The 21,345-nt window shown below is 38.2% G+C and overlaps 1 protein-coding gene across 1 annotated transcript in view; it reads left to right on the forward strand.

The window, feature by feature from the left end:
* Positions 1–1,957: 1,957 nt before the first annotated feature.
* Positions 1,958–21,345, forward strand: part of CLCA2 (chloride channel accessory 2) — a 36,794-nt gene continuing 17,406 nt past the window's right edge. Inside the window, exons 1-10 of the mRNA XM_077771034.1 lie at positions 1,958–2,199; positions 3,067–3,204; positions 6,360–6,510; positions 9,570–9,678; positions 10,738–10,897; positions 12,956–13,183; positions 15,907–16,137; positions 16,926–17,103; positions 17,910–18,016; positions 20,037–20,261. Coding sequence (XP_077627160.1) covers positions 2,014–2,199; positions 3,067–3,204; positions 6,360–6,510; positions 9,570–9,678; positions 10,738–10,897; positions 12,956–13,183; positions 15,907–16,137; positions 16,926–17,103; positions 17,910–18,016; positions 20,037–20,261 — 1,713 coding nt within the window. The 5' untranslated portion in view covers positions 1,958–2,013. The remainder of the gene's footprint in view (positions 2,200–3,066; positions 3,205–6,359; positions 6,511–9,569; positions 9,679–10,737; positions 10,898–12,955; positions 13,184–15,906; positions 16,138–16,925; positions 17,104–17,909; positions 18,017–20,036; positions 20,262–21,345) is intronic.

A 21,345-nucleotide genomic window follows, 5' to 3' on the forward strand; every position in this document is an offset into this window, starting at 1 on the left:
AAGTCGGACGCTTAACCAACTGAGCCACCCAGGCACCCCAAGCATGTTGTTTTACTGATGCCAGTAATTTCAGCACAAGAGATTGGCACAAGAAAATAAACTGCCAAGAAAAGTTGAAAATAAAGTTCACTGCTCATCAATGAGTCACATTTACAGGCAAAGCCTCAGAGTCACCACACCTCTGGGCTTCCACTCTGTAATGCAGTGAGAATGTGAGGAAAAATCCACAGCTGGGCATCAGCCTGGGAAGACAAGACAGCTAAGCCGACCTCTGAGTGAGCCACTGTGGCAGCCATGTGGTCACCAGGGACATTCCATTCTCCTACATCCTCCAGGGAGCACCAATACCCCAGTCCCTTCTGACAAGAGGGAGCAAGAGGAAAACTGTTTCAGAGAAGTTTTCTAGAAGAAGAACCTTCTTCTTTTAAAGTCGGGGTGGGGAGTAGCATTTCCACACTATCATCCAGGGCTCTTTTGTAATCAAGCTTTTATTTTCTTCTCCTGACTCCATTCATTCTTTCATTCAACACATACTTATTGAGAGTTTATTGAGCTGAGTGCTAAGGAGGTAGTGATAAAAACAGACAGGGCAGGATGCCTTCTCTCATATGCCCTTCATGGAAAGCAGACAACTACACAAATTACACAGAATGAATGTGACACTTGTAACTATGATCACACCTCAAAGGAGAGGCATCTGATGCTGTGAAAGCACAAAAGAAGGAATTGGACTTAGTTAGGAAGCTCAACTCAGGCTTCCAGGCCAGGACTGGAGACAAGAGGATCCAAATAGAGGGACAGCAAGAGAAGATTTTCCTTTAATATCCCTTAATGTCACAGCTCTGATCACTGTATTTCCATTTCCTTGAGAATGCAAGGAAAGTAATATAGTGAAAAACATTTGGACCCAGTCGGTTTCATTCTAGCACTATGACAATGCTCGTACAACCGTGAACAAGTTACTTAGATTTTCTGAGCTTTAGTTTTGTCACCCATAAAATAGGCATGGTAAAATCCATCACACAATAAAAGTTAGTTCCTTCCCCTACTGGCTAATTTTCAATCCTTCTGAGATTCAGTGTCTTCACTAAAAAAAAGTCAAAATTATGCTTGCATAAGGGAATTGACATTTAAATGGGCCCATTTATAAACTCTAAAGCATTATTTGGTAGTTATCAAGTACTATTTATTAATCACTCACAAAATAGGTGTGATGCTTGCTACGTGCAGATGCGTTGATAGGTCCTTGAAAAATGGAAGGTTAGACTGAAGCACACCCTTGCCCTCAGAAGAGAGTTGCTGAAGGAAAAATTTATTCTTTTGCCTGGTCCAGAGAGAAAAGGCAGCAAGGGCCGAGGGAAAGGCCTCTGTGGCCCACACAGGCATCCAAGCTCCTGGCACTTGGCCCTCCCTGGGGGATATGTGATACCTTACCCTCAGCCATCAGCTGAGAGCTTGCCCGGACGACCTGTTCCAAGGGCCCCAGGGACCGGGCTAAAGGATGAATTTCTAAATATTCAAAATAAGCAGACAAGGGAATGTTACAACAAACAAAAAATGGCTTGAGTGCAGTAGAAAAGTTGTTGTACTGACAGAGGGGATTGTCAAGGATGAGGAGAAATGACGGATTTCTGTGTTTCTGCTGAAAGTGGATTGAACAATCCAAATTCTCTGATTTTCAGCCCAACCAGGCCTCCCTCTTTCAAGCTCCTTTTGTACTGTTTCCCTCTTCCTCCTGAGATCTACAATGAATAAGGAATAATTTCTTGCCCAACCATGATTCAAAAGGAAGCTCAGCCACAGAACAGGCAAGTGTGGCTTTGCCTGTAGAAAAAAGACATGCAGAGGCAGGTTTCAGAGAGATCCACCCAGGTTTTGCAAAAAACACACCTCCTTTATTGCAAGTTCTAGGACCTTCCAAGTTCAGGAAGAAACTATCTGCTTCCCCACTGACAACCTGGTGCAATGAACCCAGGAGGACTCGTGTAAGTAAACTGGACACTTCTCTCCAACATGACGCATCGGGACAATGTGGGTCCTGTTTGCAGCCTGAAGTTTGTGACTCTCCTGGTGGCCCTAATTCCAGAGCTCTTATTCCCAGGAGCCGGAGTACAGCTTCAAGACAATGGGTATGATGGATTACTCGTTGCAATCAATCCTCAGGTATCCGAGGATCAGAACCTCATCCCAAACATTAAGGTGAGTGGCAAGCGTGTTCTAATTATCCTCTTAGAACAGGACTATAGCCTTGTTTAAAAAGCCAACAACCTTCCCTGATTTGTATTTGAGTAGTAAAGAGACCAGCATATCTTTTAAGTACCCAAAATTATAATTATGGCCAAACCAGTTTGTTCATCTAATTCTGTACAGTCTCGGCTCAGTGTTGATCTCGCCGTTTTTGATTTGTTCTTGTTAATTACTACTAATTTTAGCTTTTTTGTTGTCCTAACACAACTACGTTTGGGATAGCAGTTTAAAAAATAACCCATTGTGGTAACAAAGACCAGATGTTTCACCGATGAATAAGCATGATTGTGCTTATATTAAAATCAAATAGTCAGATTTCATCCTGAGACAGAATTCTCTGACAGAAAGGGAATTTGAGAGCAAAATCTTTTCACCTGAATGTTCTCTAAAGTAATTGACTATGTTCACCTTAATGTGGTGCAGAAGGGTCATAACTCCATTACTTAAGAGCTTCCATTGGTATTGCTTAAGAGAAATTGGTATCATCATAAGGTGTGGTCTTGAACATGCTCACAGGAGTGACATGAAAGGGATTTGTCTGGTAGAAGCTTAAAAGCCTTTCACAAAACTGGGGAAAATTATATAGGCAAGCCCAGACTCACTATTAGTGTCCTAAAAATCTCTTCCAGTTAACTATTTGAGATTTATTTATTTTGCTCTGAAGGTTTTCCCAAAGTCTAAAGGCTGTCTCTAAAAGAAATGGGCTCCTTTAAAATCTTTTCACTATCCTTCACTGCTACTTACTTAAGTATAATCAGGAAACCAAAACATAAAAGATTGACATGAGCCGAGATAAGCTTTTCTTTTCTTTGGTTATAGGAAATGATAACTGAAGCTTCTTTTTATCTATTCAATGCTACCAAGAGAAGAGTGTTTTTCAGAAATATAAAGATTTTAATACCTGCCACATGGAAATCTAATAATTACAGCAAAGTAAAACAAGAATTATATGAAAAGGTAAGAATTCAGGGTTTTCTTAAATAAGCTTAACTCGCAAAAAAAAAAAAAACAACTAATATACATGGTGTTCAAATTTTTAAAGTGAGAGCTTAAGCAAAAACAAATAACTAATGTTAATATACAAATAATATTATTAGGAAGATTGTTATTCACAAGATACATGGAAATATAATAAACAAGTGCAAATTATGGAACAATAAATAAGCAAAATGCCATTGCCCAAGTAGCTTCTCAGAAGGTCTCTACTTTGTAACTTACAGGGTCCTTTCTGAAATTTCTGCTTAAGGACCAAAAGTGGGTTTTATCCTCCTGACTCTGAACTGTGCAGGAAACAGTTCCAATTATGATTACCTTCTTTTCCCATCCTGTCAGGGGCAGTAGACATGCATGTCCAGACAGAAACATAAGCCATAAAAATATGACTGACTTCTCCTGCCTGAGTGTAAATTAGCAGAATTTCACATGAGCCCAAGTCCAGGACACTTTTTGAGGAGTAAAGGAGTATGGTAATAAGGAGGAAGGCAGAAGGGGTAGGGGGAGAGGAGTGGCTACCTTTTCTTTGCCAACCAAAAAGAATTTAACCTTCAAAGGACTTTCACAAGCTGTCAATCAGAGTCAGGCATCCATGATGATGTCTGCATTCTCTGAATAAATGTTAAATACATTTGGCAAATGACTGAAGTTACTGTCAAGAGCAACCCTGGCAGCCACCAGAAAGGGGCAAGAACACAGACAGTGAGCACTTAGCTCAGGTCTTCAACAATGGAGTGGATTCCAGATCTGCAACCACAGCTCAGACAGAAGGGCTGGGACATGTGGTCTAGCTTCTCCTTTTTCTCATTTGTGTTATTTGGCATGAAATTTCCTAAGATTATTTTAATGCTCAGCTCTCCTCTGAAGTCACTCAGTAATTGACTAGCAATCTAGATAGCATGTTGGTGTCCTGAAGAAGTTAAAGAGGCTCTTCAGATACTCAATTAATGGCTAGATGAAAGCTTTTGACAATTTGCTTGGCCATGGAGCTAGGAGAAAGAGAGGAACTGGGATAAATTGGAAAGAAAGCTAGTGATTTTTAAGCTTCAACTAAGCACCAGGCATGCTGCATGTATTGTTTGGTTCTCACACACCCAAAATTAGTTGCTATCCCAAATTATTATCACAAGTTAGGAAACAGAGGCTCAATAAGGGAAGGATCTTATCCCAAGTCAAACAGTAAATTAAAAAGGCACGATTTCGATCCACGTCTATTGGCTTCCCAAACCCATGCTCTCTGCACCAACCTATGCTGTCTCCAGCTATCTATACAGATGGCATTAATCAATTTGACCTTCCATGAAACAAAGAAGCATTGGAGACAACTAACATCAAAACCAGGTCATACTCCTGATCCTAATGGAGGTGTGAGAAATAAAGAATTAAAAATAAATTAAAATAAAGAAATAAAGAATATTACTGGACCGAAATATTAAAGGAAAGGATAATCATTGAATGCTGTTCATATGTCTATTGGATACCAATTCCTTTAGCCTCATAATGTCAATTAAGCAAACAGTGAATGATTATTATATACAGGGCCATGCTACTCCCTACAGAGGACACAAGGACAAGCATAGTAGTGCCTGTCCCTGTGAATCCACAGTGTAATGCAGATAGGAAGCAGGGGAGGGGAGGGAGGGTTAGAAAAAAGTAGGTAAGAACTTATTACTATGGCCTCTAGTAGAATGGACCCCCACACACAACCTCTGAGTATTCCATCCCCAGCAGAGCACCCCTTCCTTTTAGCTTCAGGAAAAATTTCAAGACATAGGAATGAGGTTTTGTCCTTATGAAAAATATCCAAGGGCATAATGGCATGACATCTGTAGCCCTTTTTGCAGGTGCTGCCTTACAAAGGCCCTGGCTTTAATTCTTATCTTCCTAAAAATAAATGTTAATTATTATCAAAATAATTCATGCTCATTGCAAAAAACTCAAACACTGTAGAAGTAATGCAAAATAAAAATGAAAATATTACCTTCTACCGAGTGTTATGCATGCACACACACATAAAACATTATACATATGGTACATATAGTGATAATGTGATATATATTTATAGGATCATATTAGATCTACATCTCTAAAATCAGCTTTAAAAAAGCTAACCACATACCTCTAAGGATAAGTCTTGAGACAACATGTTATATTTCTTCCTAAAAATAAAAGAAACAATGTTGTCTATAAAATTATATTCTCTAGGTGGTTATTTGAATAGACATTCACTTTAGTTTTGGACTTAAACTACTGTGTTTTAGCAATAATAATGGAAAGGGTCAGGGTACAAGATGAAATACAACCTCATTACAGTGACTATTTTGCTGATCTAATGATAATGGGAATGAAAAGGAAAGGCTTAAAAAAAACCCGCGTCTTATTGTCTCCTGCTGATGACATAACTCACAGAAAGCTGTTCACAAAAGGCTATAACACTTTACAGTACAATTCTGAATGACATTTGTTGCTTTTAACATTTGTGCAACTTTTTATTACATTTTATAGTGTTTTATGTCAGAATTTTACAGTGTTGACTTTTAAGAAAATTTTAATCTGGAGAGGGTCCCCTGGGTGGCTCAGTCGGTTAAACGTCCGACTTTGGCTCAGGTCATGATCTCATGGTTCGTGGGTTCGAGCCCCCCGTCGGAATATGTGCTGACAGCTAGCTCAGAGCCTGGAGCCTGCTTCAGATTCTGTGTCTCCCTCTCTCTCTGCCCGTCCCCCATTCATGCTCTGTTTCTCTCTGTCTCAATAATAAATAAACATCAAAAAAATAATAATAAATAAATAAATAAATAAATAAGAAAATTTTAATCTGGAAAATGGGAAGGTCAAAAGGAAATAATAAAACTCCATGGAAATGTGCTAGGCTTTGAAAATATAGATGTTTTTAAAAGTGCCAAGTAATTTTATTGACATTTAGTTGTGCATGCATTTTAAACTTCATCTATAAGACATACCATTTTCTAAATCTGTTTTTAAATTGGAATATAATTCAAAAAGTAAAATGCACAGGTATTAGGAGTACAGTTCAAAGTGTTTTTAACAAATGTATATGTTTATGTCACCAACATCACTGTTAGGATACAGAGTATTATAAAGCATTTCTTTTAATTTAGGCAAATGTCATAGTAACTGACTGGTATGGGGCACATGGAGATGACCCATATACTCTACAATACAGAGGGTGTGGAAAAGAGGGAAAATACATTCAATTCACATCTAACTTTCTACTAAATGATGACTTAACAGCTGGCTATGGACCACGAGGTAAGTGTGACCAATCCATAAACAGGCATTGGGCAGTACTGTTTACAGTATTTTGTGCTTGACACTGAAAAGCAACTCAGAGAGCCTGAAACCTGCTAAGGACTTACCATTTGGATGGGGAGATAGGCTATGTGCCCATGAAAAGACAAGAGACAAGGTGAGCCAGAAAAACTTGGACACAGATTCGTGGCCCAGACAGTGAGGGCTATGAGAATTTAGTGAAAGGAGAGAATATTTTACACTAAGGGTGCTCAGGAAAGGCCTCAGTGGAGAGGGTCTTCAAGGTTCATAACATGTTGATAAATAGAAAGATGGGAGAGAAAAGTGCAAAGAGTATGAATAAAACAGTGGCAGCAGAAGAATCCAGAGCATATTTGAGAGATGGGAGCGGTAGTCGCACTGATGGTGCAGAAACTGTGGGTAGTGAAGTAGTAGAAGAAAATGCTGAAATGCATGTGGGGATAGGTGATGAGGAGCCTCAAATGCCCAAATTAGCGAGTCACTGCTGAAGTTTTAAGAGCACAGGAGCGAAATTACTAAAAAAAGTGTTTGTATAAGATGAACCTGCTGTATGGATAATGTGGCTCCCTCAAATCAGTGAGAGGGAAAGCAAATATCAGGAGAATAACTAGAAATCCAGGCATGAAGCAATGAGACTTGAAAAGAATGGGGGCAGTGAGAGGAGGACAGGAAAGAATATTGAGAATGATAAATATATATAATGGAATGTTACTTGGCAATCAAAAAGATTGCAATCTTGCCATCTGCAACAACGTGGATGGAATTAGAATGTGTATTATGCTAAGCAAAACAAGTCAGAGAAAGATAAATATCATATTATTTCACTCGTGTGGAATTTAAGAAACACAACAGATGAACATAGGGGAAGGGAAGGAAAAATAACATAAAAAAAAGAGAGGGAGGCAAACCATAAGAGACTCTTAAATACAGAGAACAAACTGAGGGTTACTGGAGGGGTGTTGTGTGTGTGGGGGTGGGTGGCCTATATGTGCATATGCATTAAGGAAGGCACTTATTGGGATGAGAACTGGGTGTTATATGTAAATGATGAATCACTAAATTCTACTCCAGAAACCATTATTACACTATATATTAACTAACTCGGATTTAAATGAAAAATTTTTTAAAAAGAACAATGAGAATTTTCTATGTGCTGAGTGCTGTGCTGTTTGCTTTTCAAATGTTTTATTATTTAATCCTAACAACTCTAAGTGATGGGAGCTATTCCAGAGGGAAAAAAGAAAAATAGAGGTCTGACTGCTACAGAGTGAAAGACCAGGGTTGGGGGTGGGGGGCGGTGTATAGCAGGATTAAGAAACACACCAGGTTTATGGCAGAAGTAGAAGGGACGTGTTTAATGGGGAAATCCACAACTCTGGATCCAAGGAAGTTGATTGTGGGGAGCAATGGACTGTCCTGATAGGCTCAACCTCTGGTGAGTGTAGATGGCTGATGTTTGGGAGAGAAGTCAGGGCCATAGGCTTGGAGACTGCCATTTAGTGGTTGAGATCTGAGGGAGAAACTGCACAGTGAACAGATCAGCAAGTCAAGGGCTAACTATCCCCTTAATTTTTTGTTTTTGATTTTAACATACCGCAGTGCCCTTCAAATTATGTTTTCACTCTTACCCCCATTTAAATCTACATAGATTTCATTATCCTCTGTATAGCTAACAAGAGCCAGAGTGATACACTGTATAAAATATACTTTATAAAACACTTTATAAAAATGTCCTTTCCCCAGTAACTATGAGGTGCTGATAATCTCTGCACAAATAGCTGATGACTTCACCAGGACTTCTAAATTCCATGACTAGGCAGAGACTAGCTTAGATGGTTCCCCTCCCTTCCTTTGTCCCACGGTCCAGAAATTGCACAATATGCTGCAGCTTCAGTCAACTCTGTAAACACTTCCTGGGTTCCCAGAACTTAACAGAATTCTGAATAAAAGAAAAGTGGACTTTGGGAGGGGAGTTAATCTGGAAAGCTTCTACTGGGGAGTGGTTTTGACTGGAACACTGAAGGAAATGCAAAATTTAGATAAGTGGAGATAAAGATATAAAGAATTTGATGGAGGTTTCCCTGAGCCAAGAGCTGGAGACAAATATAAACATGGAGAATCCTAGATCAAATACAAGAGAAAGGGCCATCCAAGCTGGAGAGGAGGTTTATGATCTTTTTCACTCCTTCGTCCCTCCCTGGCCCCAGAGTTTCAATCATTGCTCTAGATGATTACTTACAAGAAAAAAATAGGCATGCTTGGATAACCCAGACTAATGAATGGGAAATCTTTATTTGCTTGTTTGGTATCTTAGTCTGTTTGGGCTGCTATAACAGAATACCACAGACTGAGGGCCTTCTACACAACAGAAACTTATATCTCACAGTTCTGGAGAATGGGAAGTTCAGTATTGAGGCCCTGGCAGATTTGGTGTCTGGTACCCACGTCCTGGTACATAGACAACTGTCTCCTCTCTGTGTCCTTACATGGTGAGAAGAGGAGGGAGCTCTCTGGGGTCTCTTTTAAAAGGGCACTAATCCCATTCATGATGGCTCCACCCTGGCAACCGAATCACCTTCCAAAGGCCCCACTTTCTAATACCATCACATGAAGCAGTAGGATTTCAACATATGAATTTTAGGGGGACAGAAACATTCAATCCACTGTATTAGATATGCTTCTTTCCCTTTCCCGTAAATCCTGAAAATGTAGGCCTGTATAAAGCTAAATAGAAGTGTGTTAGGCAGCTTCACTGGGGAAATGAGAGAATGTGGGACTCATCACAAATTTCAAATAGATGTGCACCAAGTAAATCACTGGTTTGCCTCTACACGATTAAGCATAATTTCAGACTGCCCCTTTTATGATAGGGGTAAAATCGGAGATGGAAATAGGTGAGGAAGAGAAAAGTGGGAGGCAATTACACTTCAACCTTTCATAGTAAATATATATGGTAAAGTGATGTTACGTGTTCACTAGTTAGCAAAGCCACTGCTGAGATTTTAGGAACCCAAAACAAAAAGCTCTCTCTTCCACAGGTAGAGTGTTTGTCCACGAATGGGCCCATCTCCGTTGGGGTGTGTTTGATGAATACAACAGTGAGAAACCTTTCTATATAAATGGGCAAAATCAAATTAAAGTAACAAGGTTGGTACTTTTTTGCATGTTTAATGTTCATTGTTTATTTTTTTGACTCTAAAATGAAGCTGATAATGGCAGCTAAAACCTGACAAGAAAGTGATCCTTTTATTTTTAATTTTTAAATTTTATTTCATTTTTTAAAAGTTGGTAAATATTTATGTGGTTCTGATATGAAAACAATATAAAAAGTTACGCTCTAAGATATCTTGTTACCACCATTGTCTTTACCCTGTTCCCTCTCGTCCCCTCCAGTAACCATTTTTATTAGTTTCTGGTTTATTTCTTTAAACAAATCTAAGTAAATATGAATATATATTCCTCTTCATTTTTTTTCTTAAAAATAAGTGCTTAGTGTTCTGTTGTATGGAAGTACTATATTTTTTCAACCAGTCTCCTATTGCTGGACAAGTGGGTTGCTCCCAAATTTTTGTTATTACCAACAGTACTGCAGGTCATAATGTTATGTATATATATCATTTCTCATGTATGCAGGCAGATCTATATATCTATTGAGTAGCTTTCAAGAATTACTGGGTCAAAATGTACCCTCTGCTATAATTTTGAGAGATATTGACCAATTATCAATTGATCATCAATTGGAAGATATTTCTCTCAAGAAGTTTGTATTGTTTTTTACTCCCTTTGGTAGAATTTGAGATTGCTCATTTAGGAATGAATCCTTTTAAATATCATCGTTCCATTTTCACTCTCCTCTACTCTGATGTCCAATGGCAATGAGCTCAAAAATGCTATGATTCAGGAACTATCGCTCTTGCTGTATTGTGGGTCTCCAAAAGTTCACATTGATTTTCTGGTATCTTTTCCTTTGACCCTGTTTAGTTGGTTAAAGCCTTTGCCAATACAGAATTTCTTATGCAGATCCAAAGCTTTAAAATAAAATGTAATATATTTCTAAGTTAATGAACTTCCTTAACAGAGGAGTTTCTAAATGTTTTATGTGTAGCTTATTGCCAGCTACAAGCCTTGCAACAAATTATCATATGAACCAATGAAGAAGAAACAGAGGTATTTCTAAAATAGACCATTTTCTCTTTCTATTTTTAGGTGTTCATCAGACATCACAGGCATTTTTGTGTGTGAAAAAGGCCCTTGCCCCCAGGAAAACTGTATTATTAGTAAACTTTTTAAAGAAGGATGTATGTTTATATACAATAGCACCCAAAATGCAACTGCATCGATAATGTTCATGCAAAGCTTATCTTCTGTAAGTACGGCCTTGGAATGAAAAACTCCTACAGCATTTCATCTCTTCCCAAGATGGCCTGAAATGGTTGAAGTATTTAAACAAAAAGACATTAAAGTTCACTACGTTTTAAGGACCTTAGGGTTCATCTAGTTTTTATTTCACAGAGAAAACCAAAAACACTGAGGCCTCAAAGATGATCGCCAAAAAACAGATTCCTTTAGAAAAGTGATTATTTGCTTTCTAGGGAAGGTGATTTAATAAGGGAACTCTGGAGACCTCAAAATAAACTGCTCATATGGTGGCCCTTTCACAGGAAGGTGTATGAGTAAGAGTAATAAAACATGCAATTATATTTCTCTCACATGAAGTAGCAAACCACTTTTATTTTGTTTCCTAATTCTCTTTGCCTTGTTTTGCATAGTATAGAAATTAAAAGGGACTCCTCCCTCTTTGCCCCTCCTCCACTCATGTGCACTCTCTCTCTCAAAATAAATAAATAAACATCTAAAAAAAAAAGAAATTAAAAAGGAAAACCAGGTGCTACCAAGAGAAGTCAACTAACCCTTAGTCTTACAGGTTCAGAAACTTATCATGTCAGTATTATGCACTGACAGGAGACTAGTGTATGAATCCAGACCACCATTGTTTAAGTTATTATTTAAAAATAGTACTCTGCCATGGGGATCCAATACTTGTGTCCTCTATCCAATTCATTTTTTCTCTAGAGGAAGCAGCATGAAATAGCCAAATTCTCACTAGAAACCTCTCTGAGAGAACGGAATCAGAAAAGAGAGAGATTGGTGGTACAGAGGTTTGATGGCATCAGCCTTCATGACTGGATATATTCATCCATCTTCACAAAGACCTGAAACTCATGTCTGTGTGTCGTCTCCCCTCCACGGTGCTGGGAGCACACGGGCACGGGCCCCTGTGAAGTTTTCTGTTTCCACAGCTGGCCAGTGTCCCGTAGATTGGCATATTCTTTTCTTTAGCTAACTTTTTCTTCTTCTGTCTGGTTTTAGTCAAGGCTAGGAGTCCTTCTGTAACTTTAAGGTGATTTTTCATATTTCTTGTCTGATCCGTTATATTTTTAATTTATAGCCTGAATATCTGAACCCAACTTGATTCCATGTATTTCATCCACACTGTTTGTGACTAGACATTATCTTTGTAAACCTTTGAAAGACCCAATCATTAATATCCAATCATAGAAGTTTTAGAGTCATGAAATAAACAGAAAGGAATTAAAAACAAAGAAATTATAACAGCAAAAAGTGGGTTCTATTCCTGTCTCCCCATGCTACTGAGAAACATCTCTTTAAGCAATTATTAACCTTCTGAAGCTTCAGCTTCCTCTTCTATGAAATTAGAGTAAGACTGGAAACTCTATCGGGTTTCTTCTAGTTCTAGCTCCCATGGCTCTGTTAGCACAAAGTAGCTACTCGACAAGAATATAGTCACTGGGAACAGATAGTAACATGTACTTTGCAATGCGAACCATACCTTTAAATGGGGTGACATATGTTCAGTATTAATAAATCAATCATATCTATTTCAAAATGGGGAGAAGGACCAGGAAGTAAGTTTAAGTTGGTTTTTGTCCCTCATCCTATCGCTACTGACATCAATATTTGAACTAGATCAATTTATGTTGACTGATCAATAAATAAAGGTGCAGGTGGGTCATTAAGTACAATTTCAAGGAATAGGCTGACCAAGATAATATCTTCTGGTGTGTTTTCTTTAACACACTATCATACTAAAGAAAGGAGATTTTTTTGTTTTCTTAAGACTGAGATATATATACACGGTCTGCTCTCTGTTATCCAAGTGCAAATAGACGATAATAGAGACTGATTGCAAGCACCAGAAGGTGCCAGTGTTTCAAACAAAGGGTGCCGAGGTATATTTGTAAACTCAATGTCATTCCTGAAGTAATAAAAGGCTGCTCCAGCACTTCTAATTTCTCATGTTTCAGTTCACCTTTCCTCTTACCTTTAGTTGCTTGAGAATGAGAAGTATGTCTAATATGGGAAGAGTCCCTTTACTCTCTGATAGGCTTTGTTCTTTTTCTAGGTGGTTGAATTCTGCAACACACGTACCCACAATCAAGAAGCTCCAAACCTACAGAACCAAATGTGCAGCCTCAGAAGTGCGTGGGATGTAATCACAGACTCCTCTGACTTCACTCACAGCTTTCCTGTGAATGGGACTGGGCCTCCACCTCCTCCTGTATTCTCCCTTATTCAGGCTGGTGACAAAGTGGTCTGTTTAGTGCTGGATGTGTCCAGTAAGATGGCAGAGGTAACACTGTAGTAATTAATGGCTGTAAACCATTCACCACTTTTTTCCATCAGTTTTTAGTTCTTTTGATCTCCAAAGGGTAAGACCAGAGGAGGGGAGGCCAAAGGTTTGGAATCTTCATGCATTTTGTCTTTTCTTGGGGACAAGAGGAACAAGTTCAGAATGTAGGCCAGGGATTAAAATAAAGTGGATAAAGGAAATCCACAGGTTATCCATAGCTCTTATTTTTTTGCCACTAATTGCAACTTTTTCCAACCAAGACCCTTTTCTAAAACTTCTGACATGTAACAAAATCTCTTATTTGGCCACATTTCACTCACTGGTACACATCCATAGCTGAGGCAAGAGACTGACTTTACAGAGAATGTGCATATCCATTTGTGTGTGTGTTTCCCATGTCACCGTGGATGGAAAACCACACCTCGGTCATCCAGTAACTGAGGAGCCTTCTAGAAACCTCAGAGCTCTCAGACAGTGGTTAAAAGCTTAAGCTCTGGAACCAGGCGCATGTGGTTTAATTCCTGGCTTTTTCACTTACTGTCTCTATAATCAAGAGCAAAATAACTTTCCTGAACTGTTTTCTCACCTGTAAAATAGGGATTATAATAGCTACTTTTAGTGTGGTGGCAGAAGCAGCTGATACTGTCTTCTTAAAGTCAATAGTTAAATTTTTAGGAAATTTGCAAGCCAGTAGTTAAATACAGCCGTTCTTAAAAATTAAACTATGTAGATTTATAATTAAATAAAATTGTTAAAATATAATAAATGCTAAAACGCATCACTTCCTAATTATTCTCCTACTATTTTTTACTATTATCTATGCCCAGAGTCAGTAAACAACAGCTCATGGGCCAAATTTGGCCTACTAACTGTTTTTGCATAGCCCATAAACAATAAATGGATTTTACATTTTAAATGGTTTACAAAAAAAAAATCAAGAGAGTAATGTTTTGTGACATGTGAAAATTACATGAAATTCAAATTTCAGTCTCCATAAATAAAGTTTTATTGGAACACAGTAACACTGATTTATTTACATCTTGTCTATGGCTTCTTTAGTGCTAAAAGACCAGAATCGAGTACTTGCAACAGAGAATATATGGCCGACCAAGCCTGAAATACTTAACCTCTGGCCCCTTTCTGAAAATGTCTGCTGATCCCCAGTCTGTGCTCTTGAGATTATTTCTGGTCGATTGTATCTGTATGGGCCTACTACTACACATCTCTTCCCAACTCTGCTTTTAATGACTTCACATTGACAGCTTGAAATCAACCATGGTGGGAGTAGTTAGCCCACAGAGGTTGTCAATTGCAACAAATCAGGGTGTCTCTCTCTCTTTTGCAAGAAAGCCAGTTTTTGAAAAACATTTACCAGCACACTACCATCTACTTCATAAACTTGCTGAGGGGAAAGAAGTGAAAAAATGAATATGAATCTTTTGGTTCAAAAGTCGCAGTTATTACTTAATTATAGAACTTGTCCTAATGAAGAGTTTTTCCTCTTGTAATCTCTGGGTCAGTAGTTCTGGAAATATTGCCTCTTTCAGTTTGTCTCTGAAATACGAGGGACACCACTAACACATTCGACATCTGCATAATTGTGTAATCTTGCCCACCTACAGTTGACAAGGCCATAATCTTCTAAACTAAGGTCTCAGGGTAATTTATATTGGCTAGCTGCCTCTATTGAGCAAGAATAGATAGAGTGAAAGGGATAGTTGTACTTGAGAGAAGATGTGAAGGTAGTAGAAGAGAAATAAGCCTAAAGGAGCACACTCACAGCAAAGCAAACTTCCCTCCCTTTTCTTGCCAATATTATCCTTGAACCATCATAGCCATTCTTTCATTAGATGCCTAGACTGTGCTTGCTTGGTGGATACAGAGATGACAGAACATAGTCTCAACTTCACAATGCTCACAATCTAATGATGCTACAGGGGCAGCAAGCTGAGCTTCAGTGACCACCTCCATTCAGGGATGACTCTGGTCTCTTTCTCCAACTTAGACATCTCCTTTCATATCTGGACCTCCATTTCACCTTGCTTCAGAAGCATCATTTCCCATTTGGAAAGGGAGCCAATGAACTCAAAGTGGGTAGAGTTTGAGATACCCGTGGGACATTAAATTGGTGATGCCTCCAAAGCAAGGTGAAATGTAGGTCCAGATATTAAGAGAGATGGGTGGCCATTGAAGCTCAGTTTGCTGCTCCCGCAGCCTAGAGATCCTAATGAACATCAGTAACATCACCTGCCCAAACCTGGTCACTAATATTACTTTTTAATTGGTTAACACTCAGGTATAACTATACTGTCATGTATATATCTCATACAATCCTATTTTAATAAGTAGGAAAAATATTATGTTTCCTCTTACCCAGACTGGATTTTAAAAGAAACAGTTACAAATCTAGTTTTAACTGGTTTCATAGACCTTGAATTCTGATTTGGAGAGAAATAGTGGAAATATGTGTTCTTAGAGAGTGGTGAATATGAATAGCTTGGTGGAGGTAGGGTTCTAAACCACTCTCCCCTCCTTGAAAAGCATTTATTTTTGAGCTTGCAATTAATTGAACAAGATTCCAGCATGGCGTCACTCTATACAACTCAAAAATTACAATGTGACATTGCTAAATGATTGGCAAGATATTTGCTAAGTTGCTTAGTCATACTTTTGTCTACCAACCAAATGTTGTTATTTTTCTTTTTTTCCTTTTTGGGGCATAGGCTGACAGACTCCTTCGACTGCAACAAGCAGCAGAATTTTACTTGATGCAGATTGTTGAAATTCATACCTTTGTGGGCATTGTCAGTTTCAACAGCAAAGGGGAGATCAGAGCCCAACTACACCAAATTAACAGTGATGATGACCGAAAGCTGTTGGTTTCACATCTGCCTACAACTGTGTCAGCAGAAGCACAAACAAGCATCTGCTCAGGGCTTAAGAAGGGATTTGAGGTATAGTAGGGTACCCAATGCCCAAATCACCATCACTTTCCTTCCTTCATTTTGTATCTGAGGTTCCTTCTGATTTGGGGCAATCTGTTACAGTGTGGTCATAACACCTATAGGAAAGTAATGATGGGTTATTTTTAAGGTCAAAAACCATATCTTGTTTACCATTAAACTCCATGTGCCTAGCAAAGTACCTGGCCATAATAGCTATCCAATAAATGCCAGTTGAAGGAATGAATACATTAATACAATGGCCAAGGCTGGGGAACTTCCATCATCATCTGGACAACTTCTAACACTGTCCTTGTCCATTCCATGACTGTCCCAACTGTAGCCATTTTTACTGTTGGGTTTTCCAGTCAAAATCAGCATGCCTAGATTTTGCTTATAGTCATTCTAGATCCATCTACCTCTAATGTGTAGCCAAGGTGGAGAACCACTTCTCTAAGGCCTCTTATTGGTCAATTCACTGGATGTCAGAGGCAGAGATAACACACAAGTACATGCCCCATATCCTCTATCATGAACCCTCTTCTAAACTAGGGGCATATTGTGATGATTCAAACAGGAAGAGTCCCTTTTGTACAAGCAAACGAGCAATGGCATGTGGGGTGACAAGTCCTGTGATAAGGTGAGTTGAGGATGGGATGGGGATGGGCTTGGAGTGCAGCAAGTCACAGAGGACCTCAAAGAGTCATATGCCTTACTGATGGGAATTTGGAATGAGTGAATTCTGTTCAATGACAATTTGAATTACATTTCCTTCCAAATGACTGATACTCTGTATTCAGGTGGTTGAAAAACTGAATGGAAAAGCCTATGGCTCTGTGATGATATTAGTGACCAGTGGAGTTGATGAGCATATTGGCAATTGCTTACTTACTGTGCTCAGCAGTGGTTCAACCATTCATTCCATTGCCTTGGGCTCATCTGTGGTCGAAAACCTGGAGGAATTATCACATCATACAGGTAAATATATTTGAAAATACTTCTATTTTAGAACATTTCCTTTTAAATTGAATATTCAAAGCCTTTTAACTTGAATATTCCCAACCATGAAGTTCACATTATGACAATAGAATGTGTGGCTTAATTGGGAAAACAAATAGAAACATCTATCTTAAGGAAAACAACACAAAAATCATTGCTAAAATCTGCCAAAATTTTGCTGGCCTTTAAACATTTTCCTTAGAAGGTGCCAATCATATACATCCAATGAAAATATAATTTTTATAATTTCTTTGTTAAACCAATCTGAGCATGTATAATCACTGAGCTAAAAATACATTTAAGATTAAATGCACTAACTTTCATGATAAGGACACATACCATATTTTTAAGATCCATATGTTTTTTTTGTTTTGTTTAACTTACAAATTAAAAGTTAGGTTTTTATTGAATTATTTTTGAGAACAATGTTTTCAGAATGTAAGTATAAATGTAAATATATAGCACTGTGGATAGCACTTAACCCAGACTGTCTAGGAATCACCCTCAATACAAGAGTATTCAAACAATATTTATTGAGTTTCTGTCACGTACTAGACAGAGGTTTAGACCTTGACGTTACAGCTTGAACAGAACAAACAAAACCACTCACTTCTGCTGCTCACCATGTGGCTGGTAGGATACCATGCAATGTCAGCCAAGTGCAGCTCTTCCTTCCCCAAAACTAACACCGTTACACAGGAAAGGTTGTTGGAAAAGACCTCACATATAATTTTTTGTTTTATTTTATACATTTTAATGGTTATCATCCCAATCCTGTATTTCAGGAGGTTTAAAGTTCTTTGTTCCAGATAAATCAAACTCCAATAGCATGATTGATGCTTTCAGTAGAATCACCTCTGGAACCGGAGACATTTTTCAACAACGTTTTCAGGTCAGAATTTCATCGATATTGCACTTCCAGATGGGACTGGGGGGTAGTGAGAAGGAAGCAAGGAAAACAAATGAATTGTGCTAACTCCCTCATTAACCTTATTTGAATATGTAACAATTCTTGCATAGAAGCTTTTAAATGAGCTTCTTGGTGTCACCAGAGCCAGGATTCATTGTTACCTGATGCCTGTTCTTCTCAGCCCTAGTAGTAATTTCCTGAAACTGCTATCTCAGCTTTTTAAGGTCTGTAAGCAGAGTCTGCTCCTTCCTAGTGGCTCACAACGGGGGAGGGCATGGGAAGTGAGGTAAGACCAAGAAGACAAAGAAGAAACTGTGTCTTAGTTTTAGTTCTATAACTTTCCATCAATCAAAATCCATTTTACTTTTTTTTTGCTTCTTTAAAAACTCCTTTGAAGCTCCTTCCTCATGTTAAAAGTATCAACCATTTCATTAAATTCTAAAAAATTTTAAATATCTCTTCGACTACTGCAATTAACTTGACTTTGCTCACAAAGGCTTCCTCTAATCAAGCCATTTAAAAGGGCCAATTTTTTTTCTTTCTAAGTACTTTAAAGATATTTTGAACATAACTGAGGGTTTGAACAAAATTTCATCTGCTGTTTCCTCACAGATGGTAAGTTAACCTGCCAAGTTAATGACTTGATGTGAACAATGAAGTCAGTTGAATTATTCTTAGAAAATATTTAACATGAAGATTATATGTACACAGCAAAGGCAATAACCACAATTTCATCATTAGAAGTTAAAAAAGGTGAATCATAAATGAGAACATGTATTATAAATTAGATTACATTGGCTCTTCTGAATAATCTTCCTACCCTGTGATTTCTTCTTTAATGCTATGAAATAAAAGCAAACGTTTAAAGAAGTTTTTAAAATTTTACCAAAATATTATTCATATGGTTCAAATTTGCCTATGTTCCCAAACGTGGCCACCTCTCCCCAGTTATGTCATTAGCCCACTAGTGTGGACAGCAGCTACATTTCCTTCAGCAGCTCAGGCCCAGGGAACAGAATGTGCCCCAGGAGTCAGCAGTCTTCAAATACTTATAAGATGGATTTGAACAAAGAATCCACAGTGTCTTTGCTGTCATCCACCAGTAAATTTTTTATGCTTTCCGAGTTTGAGCAATATTACAGAGCATTATCTAGCATATTTAATAAATAAAAGTGTTCAAAGTTATTTATCCACCCGTGTCTGTTGTGGATACACAGTGATTAAATGTAGGAATTCTGGTGTCAGCCTGCCTGGGCTCTATTCCAGTTTCACCTCCTTGCCATGCAGCCCTGGACACTCATTACTTCTCTAAGGCTCTGTCTTGTCATCTCTGAAATGTGGATAACAGCACTACTCACCCCAGAAGGTTTCAAAAGGATTAAGTGAAGTGATATATATAAAACATTTAGCACAGTGCCATCACCTGTGTGCACTCAGTACGTGTTGCATGCGTGCATGTATGCGTGCACACTCGCGCACACACACACACATAACACACACACACACACACACACGTGTTCACGTAGCTCATTGCAGATGGCTAAATAGTTCTTCTAATGTACCCAAGCTCCCTGAAACTCAGTGTTTTATTTCTTATTAAAATACATGAAAGTATCTGGAGAGATAATATATAAATTAAGCCACTGAAGCACATTCACAAACAAAAACTTTTTTAAAGCTTGTTAATTGCTGATCTGAGGCTAATGTTGATTTGGATAACAGACAGTCTGGAAACAACTAAAATCAATTGATAAAAAAATAATAAAGAGACATTTGTATTCACTATGGCAATATTTTATATCTTCTGTACTTCTATAATATGGAATATTTTGCGCTGGTGAGGTATTTTATGAAAAGTGATTTATATAAATATAGTACTTGTCAGAATTAAGGCATTTTTATTTTTGCCAATGTATTTTTGTCCTAGAAGTAAAGAAAGAGATGAAATGTTTATGCCTAGCACTAGAAACTTTCACATATATATTTGAATTCTCTTGAACAGCTTGAAAGTATGGGTGAAAATGTTAAACCTCACCATCAATTGAAAAACACTGTGACTGTGGATAACAGCGTGGGCAATGACACTACCTTTCTGGTGACATGGCAGACCAGTGGTCCCCCTAAAATTACATTAGTTGACCCCAATGGAAGAAAATACTACACAAGTGATTTTATCACTAATCCAGCTTTGCGGACTGCTTGCCTCTACATTCCAGGAACTGCTGAGGTAGATGCTGTGAGCTTTGTTCATAACGACAACATTTAGTCAAGTACATTACTTTCAAATGAATCACATAATTAAATGCATTATGTAAAGAAATGCTATTTTAATACATAAAAATTTTACTTTATTTATTTATTTTAAATAGTTTATTGTCAAGTTGGTTTCCATAAATTTATACAAAAGCGTTTGGTGAATGTTAAAAATTTAAGAGAGAAAACTAAGGTATGTTCAAAACTTTAAATAATGGAGGGGCGCCTGGGTGTCTAAGTAGATTTAGCATCGGACTTTGGCTCAGGTCTATGAGTTCATGAACTCAGGTTTGGCTCAGGTTTGATCTCATGGTCAATGAGTTTGAGTCCCACATCTGGCTCAGTGCTGACAGCTCAGAGCCTGGAGCCTGCTTAGGATTCTGTACCTCCTGCTCTTTCTGCCCCTTCCCAACCCATGCTCTTTGTCTGTCTGTCTGTCTGTCTGTCTGTCTGTCTGTCTGTTTCTCTCAAAGATAAAAAACATTTAAAAAAATTTTTTTAAACAAAAATATTTAAATAATGGATACCAAAGCCTTCTCTCTTCAACAGTGGACATTAATGGGTATGCAGTACAAATAATTTCTTTTCATTTACTTTCTTCATTACAAAATTCACATAGACATAGTTATCTATCTGCTTGGGGAAAAACTCTAGCTAGAATGTATATGCATATATGCAATACATACATTTTTGAGTATCTGCTGTGTGAAGGATCTTGTTTTAGGTGCTTTACAATAAAATGCCAAGACAGGAATAAGAACAGGGTACTCAGAGCATACAGGAGGGATGCACAGGCTTTGGGGGAAGATGACTGCCTTCTGGAAGTAAAAACATCAAAATGGAAATATGGGGGATAAAGAGGCCAGAGGTGTCAATGACATTCTAGGCAGAGGAAAGAGCACGTAGAAAGCCTCAGAAAAAATAGAATATAACTTTCATAGAACTACAAGTAGGTTGGGGCACCTGGGTGGCTTAGTCGGTTGAGCGTCCGACTTTTGCTTAGGTCATGATCTCGCGGTTCGTGGGTTCGAGCCCCGCGTCGGGCTCTGTGCTGACTG

Source organism: Crocuta crocuta, unplaced genomic scaffold (genome assembly GCF_008692635.1).
Source record: "Crocuta crocuta isolate KB4526 unplaced genomic scaffold, BGI_CrCroc_1.0 scaffold125, whole genome shotgun sequence".
NCBI classification, from domain to species: Eukaryota; Metazoa; Chordata; class Mammalia; order Carnivora; family Hyaenidae; genus Crocuta; species Crocuta crocuta.